The sequence below is a fragment of the Sinocyclocheilus anshuiensis genome, unplaced genomic scaffold (genome assembly GCF_001515605.1).
Source record: "Sinocyclocheilus anshuiensis isolate Anshui unplaced genomic scaffold, SAMN03320099.WGS_v1.1 scaffold2704, whole genome shotgun sequence".
Lineage (NCBI taxonomy): Eukaryota > Metazoa > Chordata > Actinopteri > Cypriniformes > Cyprinidae > Sinocyclocheilus > Sinocyclocheilus anshuiensis.
Window position 1 is genome coordinate 47835 of NW_015542514.1, and position 8484 is coordinate 56318.

The 8484-nt window shown below is 34.7% G+C and overlaps 1 protein-coding gene across 1 annotated transcript; it reads left to right on the forward strand.

Moving 5' to 3' along the window:
- The first annotated feature begins 1467 nt into the window (after positions 1–1467).
- Positions 1468–6064, forward strand: LOC107694210 (prostasin-like). Its single transcript, XM_016493850.1, has 5 exons — positions 1468–1528; positions 3579–3747; positions 3830–4098; positions 5574–5713; positions 5792–6064. Exons 1-5 carry the CDS (start codon positions 1468–1470, stop codon positions 6062–6064), a joined length of 912 nt encoding a protein of 303 aa, XP_016349336.1.
- Positions 6065–8484: the final 2420 nt, after the last annotated feature.

Here is an 8484-nt window from a genome sequence, read left to right on the forward strand (position 1 = left end):
GATTTTTACAAAGCTCATCGTTCTGAAAAGCGAGGTGTGTTCTGATTGGCCAGCTATCTAGTGCCTTGCGATTGGCCGAATTCTTCAAGCATGTGACGGAAATGTTGCGGCCCTTACCATACAGTGATGCCGTGTCCCGGCGCGACGAGACAAAACCAATAAAACCCATTATAAACGAGGCATTTGTTGCATCCAGTGGGGACATAATTACTGATTATAATGACTTATACTGTCTTTTTACGCATTGCGTTGCATCGCGCCGCGTAAACATAAAACCATGTCTGCATTTGTGATCGGAGAAATGACAAACAACAAGCGCTACTCTACACTGCTCAAAACTCGCGTTTGAATCATCAGTGGCAAATCCTTTAAATATGAAAACGTACTTACAGGCTGTGAGTCAGCATTATTTGTCAGCATCATAGACTGTATAGGGTCAGCATGCGCGCCGAAGGGGAAACAGGGGAACTGAATTCTGTAGAAGCTGTACAAGAAGCTGTGCTCAGTCAGGGTGATGTAGAGAGCCACACAAAAATTATTTCCTTCATCTACACCGATGATGTGATGTGCTCAGTATACTGAGAAATAATTTTTGTGTGGCTCTCTACATCACCCAGACTCATGATGGAGGCCTAACATTGTGTGTTCAAGCCTATCGCGACGTTTTGGACTATGTGATCCTTCCTCAGGCGAGCTCTGAACACTAAATGGCTGGAATTCTCTACAGCAGCCATATATGTACTGTTTCTAAGGGGGCGTGTTCCCCCACACACACGAAATCACCATCACCAAACATCAGACATATTGTGCTTCAAAAATAAATGTATTGCTACAAATTGTTGTTTTTATTGTTTTTGCATCCTCAAAAAAATAAATCCAGGACTCCAGTCACCACAGAGAGGCCCAGAGAGGAGGCACTGGCTTGGTTAGGGATTATATATCCAGTAATCAGAACAAAGTTCAATTAAAGTTATGCATGGTCCTTCGACCCAACTGGCCACCAATCTACAGCTTCTTGTAGCTTCTTGTAGAACACCGGCATTGTAGGCTACTCTCCCAGGAAACAGTCCTTGTCCTCCGTAAAATGCATTGCACACATCTGAATATTTGGTTTGAACTGTTCTGGAACAGTGTTGTAAATACAACTTAACCACTGATTTCTAGTTGTGTCCTCTTTTGGAAGGCCAAACAAAATCGCATCATATGACCCCTTTAAGCAGTCACATGGGATGGCCATGTGTTTGAAACTGAATGCATCAAGTGATGAATCATTGCCAGTAAGTAGCAATCTGGATACTGGAAGCAGTGTTGATTTTTTTTTATAGCTGGGTGTGTACTCAAATTACTTATAGGATAGCAGTAAAAAAAACCATGATGTTTCACAGATAAACTTATACATAAAGCTCTACTAAAGACAGAATTAATTGCTTTACTTGCCATTACACTTCTGCTGTGAAGGAAACGAGCATGAGGATGACGCTGCGTCTAGCTGTGTGTGTTGCAGGGGTTATACTGCTCAACATAGCAGGTAAAATCTGATACATCTACAGCATAAATAATCGGTCTGTTTTACATTTTTGTTGCTTTTGGAAACTCATAGCAATGAAAAAATCTTTAATTTCATTTAATTATGTGTTGTTTTGTTTTTGCTAAAATAGTTTGAAAACTGACAAAAACTTATTTTCTTTGTAGCAGAAATATAGTATATATATATATTTGAAGAATATTTGAAGAATATTCTGCTCATACGTTGGATTGAACATAATGAAAGGGACTAAGGCTGTTAAGCTCCAAAATGACCAAAAGACAGAACTTTATAATTTAATTTATTTAAAATTAATAATTTAAAATGTTTATAATTTAAGGCATTATTAATTGAAAAATGTTGACACTGTAAAAATATTTCTACCTATTTCAACTTCAAACCGTAAGTTCAGTTGTTACCTTACATTTTTAAGTATAATAAACATGGATGTACATGGTTGTATAAGTCATTTCAACTTAAATTATTTTAAACCAACTTAAAAAATCAAGCTGAATTTCATGTAATATATATATATATGAAGAGTTCAGATGCAAAAGCCTCTAAGTGCCATCTGAAATTTTAATCTAAAATGACCATTTTTATCAAGCTCTTATATTTATATTCAGTTCTTTCACTTTAATGGCATTGAAAAGGACCTATACATTGCCATTAATGTAAAATTACTGAACCTAAGCATAGGAGCCTAATAAAAATGCTAATTTTATATATATATATATTAATTTTGATAAGTTAAAGTAATGTAAAAACAATTTGCCATGACTTACTCATGATATCTCGATTCATTAGAGATCATGAGAGAAGTGATGAATAAAACGTTTGCAGTAACCATCGCAGTGATTATCAGCTCAATGCAGTTAAGGATTATCAGTAGATAATTCCCAATTTCAGGCATCACACAAAGCTGTATCATACAAATTATGAAATTTCAAATTTAGTGCAAGAGTCACTACTTTTATGATATTTTTATGATACACTGTAAAAAAAAAAGGTTCAATGTTTCTGGCATTACCATAGTCATTTTGGTGATTGTGTAAAGCATATCATTACCTACCAACATTCCTGAACTACGACCTACACAACATAAAATATAACAGAAAACACCCTGATGTTCAGAACTGATAACAATATCAAGATAACTATTTCTATAAAATGCAATCAAATGTGATGTATCACGAATGTTCTTTTACTCTTTTAACCATCAATTAAAGATTGATTCTTATATTTACTAACAAACTGATTTAACAATACTGTAAAAGTATGTATTGCTGAATACAATATAGATATTAATTCGTACTTTTTACTGACAAAACCCATAATTTTTCATTATTTTACAGTAAAAGTAAATGTGTTGTTCCATTAAATTTTATATATGTAGTAATATTTTTTTAATTCTATGGTAATGTAACTTACAGTTAACCATATAACAGGTTTTTACTGCAATGTGTTTTCATTCTTTTCCATTTTACATTGTACTTTATACTGCTTTTGTGTCCTTCAAAGCTTCAGTTCCCATTCATTGTATAATGTCGGCTAACAGTACATCATTCAGAATTGCTCTTTTTGTGTTCCTCAATAGAAAGAAAGTCACACAGGTTTAGAATGATGAGTACATAATGACAATTTTTATATTATTATTACATGAGTGAACTAAGTGAACAGTGCTAATGTGAATGTGAAATATTGATTGCAGGCTATTCAAACCAGTTTATCAGCTCTGTAATTTTAAACATTTCTAATCCGTTTAGTATCTAATTATTTGTTTTTCTTCTTCTTCTTTTTCCAATATAAGCTCACTCTGCCAGTTAAATGGTAAGTTTCTGCACTCTTAATTACCATTCAAATGCTTTTGCTGAGGTAGAACTAGATTTTGTCCATTTAGAATTGATTAGGTATTATGACTATAAGGACAGGAGGGATTTCAAATGAGGAGCAAGTTATTACATTTCAATAAAAGATTACAGAAAGGCTACAAATATTTATGTTGATCTTATCTCCCACATTGAATACCCACTTCTTCTTTTTTTCTCATCAGTGTGTGGCCGAGCCCCCCTTAACCCCAAGATTGTTGGAGGACAAAATGCAGTTGAGGGGTCTTGGCCCTGGCAAGTGAGCATTAATTATGTTCCAAATGACGGTCTTGTATGTGGTGGGAGTCTAATCAATAAAGACTGGGTTTTGTCTGCAGCTCAGTGCTTTCAGGAGTATGTAGTGGCATAACGTTGCATATATAGATAGATAAACAGTGGAATTAAGACTGATTTTTAAAAAAAATTATGTTTACAGATTGACTGCATCGACCACAGTAATCTACTTGGGACGTCAATGGCAAATAGGCACAAACCCCCATCAGATTTCCAGAACTGTGGCTCAAATCATCATCCATCCTAAATATCACCCAGATAAATTTGACAACGACATAGCACTGGTCAAGCTCTCCTCTTCTGTGACTTTCAATGATTATATTAGGCCCGTCTGTCTGGCGGCTGCTGGTAGTACATTTGCTGCGGGTACTGAGAGCGGGATCACTGGATGGGGAAAACTTAATTTTGGAGGTGAGGGCAACTTAACACATTTCCACATGTGTTCGGTCCACATGTCCAAGGTTATAAAACTTTATTTTGATACTTTATTTCTACTAACTATAAGTAACTTTGCAGTATTAGTAGACTGTCCAATTAAATATCTGCTAACACTTAATTTTGATAAACTGATATTCTACTGAAGAAACTTTGCAAGTTCATGTCAACTTATTTTACTAACCCCAACCCTAACCTAACAGTCTACTAATAATCTAATGAAAGTTAGTTGACATGTATGTGCAAATTAATGAGTTAGTTGACATGTAGTTGCAAAGTTACTTAGTAGAATGTCTAAAGTGGACTATTGAAATAAAGTGTAACCTAAAACTTTGTCATCACATGCAAATGACTATAGGCCTGTAACTATAATGATAACTATAAGCATAAAGTTTTAATAACAGTTCACACTACAACTATAATGATAAAGACACAGTGGAATGATGTCATTGGAATCACTGACTGTAAAGAGCTAGGGCTGTACAATTACAGGTGCATCTCAATAAATTAGAATGTCGTGGAAAAGTTCATTTCAGTAATTCAACTCAAATTGTGAAACTAGTGTATTAAATAAATTCAATGCACACAGACTGAAGTAGTTTAAGTCTTTGGTTCTTTTAATTGTGATGATTTTGGCTCACATTTCAAATTCTTGAATCGATTTTACTTGACAATCCTCATAAGGCTACGGTTCTCTCGTTGGTTGTGCTTCTTTTTCTTCCACACTTTTTCCTTCCACTCAACTTTCTGTTAACATGCTTGGATACAGCACTCTGTGAACAGACAGCTTCTTTGGCAATGAATGTTTGTGGCTTACCCTCCTTGTGAAGGGTGTCAATGATTGTCTTCTGGACAACTGTCAGCTCAGCAGTCTTCCCCATGATTGTGTAGCCTAGTGAACCAAACTGAGAGACCATTTTGAAGGCTCAGGAAACATTTGCAGGTGTTTTGAGTTGATTAGCTGATTGGCATGTCACCATATTCTAATTTGTTGAGATAGTGAATTGGTGGGTTTTTGTTAAATGTGAGCCAAAATCATCACATTTAAAAGAACCAAAGACTTAAACTACTTCAGTCTGTGTGCACTGAATTTATTTAATACACGAGTTTCACAATTTGAGTTGAATTACTGAAATAAATGAACTTTTCCACGACATTCTAATTTATTGAGATGCACCTGTATTCAAAATAAAACTGAAATTGCATATATAGCTGTGGTGTTATTAAATAGTCTGTAGGCCTGTTTATTTTATTTTCACATTACCTCCACTGCTCACCAGCTGATTACACACAACTAAACGGAGAAGTGAGGAAAAAGGTGGATAAACAGGATGCTGTCATCCTTTGGTGTAGACAAAAATGTAGTTATCATTATAGATTATTATAGTTAACATTCTTGGTGTGAATTGGTCTTAAAACTGTGTTTTTTAATACTGATTTATATGCAACAGACACCACTCTTCCAAACACACTGCAGGAGGTGAAGATACCAGTCATCAGCAACAGTTATTGTAAATCTGTCTATGAAAGCATATTTACAGACAACATTCTGTGTGCTGGACCAATTGAGGGTGGGAAAGGCTTATGTCAGGTAAGACATCAGTCAGTGTCTGCTTACAGATGCTCAGTATATTGGCATGATGTAAATGTGAAGTGCTTGTCTATGCAGGGAGATGGTGGAGGTCCACTGGTTATTAATGACTCACAGTGGATTCAGTCTGGCATTACGAGTTTCAGCGTACAGTGTACAGCACCCAAGTACCCTGGTGGTTACACCAGAGTGTCTCACTACCAGGACTGGATCAGCTCTCAGATAAAGAGTGACCTGCCTGGATTTGTGGAATTTAAATCCAGTGGATTCAGAAGCTCAAACAGCCTCCCCCTATTTTCCATTTCACTCACATTTTCCATCTTTCCTCTCATCTTCTCTCTGTTTTGTTAAAAATGTAGTCATAATAATCAGTGATATTAACTGTTAAGTGTAACCTATGAAGAAGACATTTTCATTTGAAAAGTATTTATCACCAATAGAAATATGAATGGAGGAAAACACAACACTCAATATGTAGGAATGCATATAATTAAAGCATAATTTTCACAGGTTCAGACACGGGAGTTTCTATGTGTATTGTATCATTGATAACTGCCCAAGAGCATAGATAGCAGCAGAGTGACTTGCTTAAAAAAATACTTTAGTGTGTATCAATCATGTTTCACACAATAAATCATCATTGTATTAATAGATTGTCTGCTTACTTTTTTTTTATTGGTTTGGTGCTATTTTCATAAGTAAGGTGTATATTTTCAAAACTCTTAGTACAAACATCCAAACTGATCACACTTGTAACATCACTAGTCATTCTCTCAAAACTGATCTAATTAATTTCAATTACACATATTTTCATCCACACAATCTTTTTTTTTTCCAAAACATAAGATTATTGTAATATATATCGAGAACATTTGATTTAATAACCTAAACACAACATTTTGATCTTCTCTCAATTTAGTACTTTTAACAATCAATTCATTCAAGAGCAAACAATGCAAGATACATGTTTCAAAATCCCTTGTTTGCTGAAATAATTACAGTAATACAGGCAATAATTGTCATGTTAGAAAATACACTTACATTACCTAACTTGCATAACTCACATAAAATCCATAATGTTTGTAAAAGTATTTATCCAGTGTGTTATCAAAAGGTGTTATGAAGGTATGACATGGCCATAAGGTTTTGTGCTAGAACAGAGTTTACTGTCAATGCAGTAAATGTCCTCACTGTGCCATATGACTGAATCTATCCTGGAGCTGAACTTTTCAGATGGAAGGTGAGTTATGTGCAGTCTCTACCATGGTATAAGCCTCTACATACAGTATCACATGGCATAATATAATGTAAAATGCTGTATTTGATGCCATCTGTCTCCCTTCTTCTGATACATCTCTGATCAATCTCTGATCAGTTCCTCTCCCTTGGATCCTGCTGTATGTTCCCAAGTGTAAAAATAATTAATTACAATTGATTATCCGTAAATTGCAAACAAGTTATCTAGAAACTATATCTACTGAATCTATATCTATAGATGCACCAAATGATTCACTGATTAACCATTAAGATGAGTTAGATTAAATAATAGACAAATGTATGAAACTGAATGAGAAGACATGCAAATGAAAACTTTGATAGTGAGAGCTTTATGAAATGCTGTTACTGTGAATGAAACATTTTTATAGATGAAATACTTATTTTGTGTAGTGAAAAGGATACTTTGTGCTTGTGTGTATTTTACTAAGACAAGTGAATATATGCTGAAATGTTTGAAAGAAGTGCACTTTTGATGATCTGTTGTGATATTAGTACTAAGAGTTTGGAAAATGCACACTTTATGAAAATAGTACCAAACCAATTAAAAAACAACAACAACAACTGTAATATCCAATGACACTTTATTTTGATGGTCTCCCAACTGATATTCTACTGACTATAGTAATTTTACATGTACATGTCAACTTATTCTAATAACCTTAACCTAACAGTCTACTAATACTCTAATGAGAGTTAGTTGACATGTAATCACAAATTAATGAGATTAAGTTGCAAAGTCACTTATAGTAGCTTAGTTGAATGTCTAAAGTGAACTATCGAAAATAAAGTGTAACTTTTCTTAACCAAGGACAATAACTATCTTTTAACATGCATAAGCAGTGTACAATGGAGTTTGAACTAAGATCTTAAGTAATTAAGTTTAGCAGACAGTTGATCAGTTAATATTTGATCTAAACTTGAAACACAAATAATGTGTAAAGTCAGTCATCTTCACTTTGTGTCACTGTGAACTGATATTATGATAAAGCAACAGAAATGCATTGCAGTCACCTTTGTATTTAAATTAAATGTTGTTGTACAATAACATTTTGTGTACAATAACCTAATACCTTGTCTCAGGGCCTTAAAGATCAAAACAACCTAACTGTGTTCTGAAATGAACTGGGTATCTGTAATTTATGTACACCAGCCCTAGATCTGAAAACCTGTATTTGATTTGACCAGTTTTGATGTTATGTCAACAAAATAAACTTGAAACAAAAAAAATAGTTTTTCTGCTTTATTCCCTGCACAGAGCTGGGGCCCGTTTCAGAAAGGAGGTTAAGTGAAAACTCTGAGTATGTTAACCCTGAAATGAGGGAAACTCTGGGTTTTCCGTTTCAGAATGGGAGGTATGTCAAACACGAGAAAGCAGGGTAATTCAAGCCCGTTTCTGAAAGAGAGGTAACTTATTTTATACTCAGGGTCAGTTACTGTTGTAGATAACTTGAGAGCGAGCCCGAGCGTAAGACAGCCGCGATAGGGCTTTGTGT

Excerpts from the sequence above, each read along its gene's own strand:
- LOC107694210 (XM_016493850.1), top strand. The coding sequence starts at position 1,468 with ATGAGGATGACGCTGCGTCTAGCTGTGTGTGTTGCAGGGGTTATACTG. Across the intron at positions 3,748-3,829 it reads GCAGCTCAGTGCTTTCAGGA|ATTGACTGCATCGACCACAG; the intron begins GTATGTAGTGGC and ends TTATGTTTACAG. Across the intron at positions 4,099-5,573 it reads GGGAAAACTTAATTTTGGAG|ACACCACTCTTCCAAACACA; the intron begins GTGAGGGCAACT and ends TATATGCAACAG.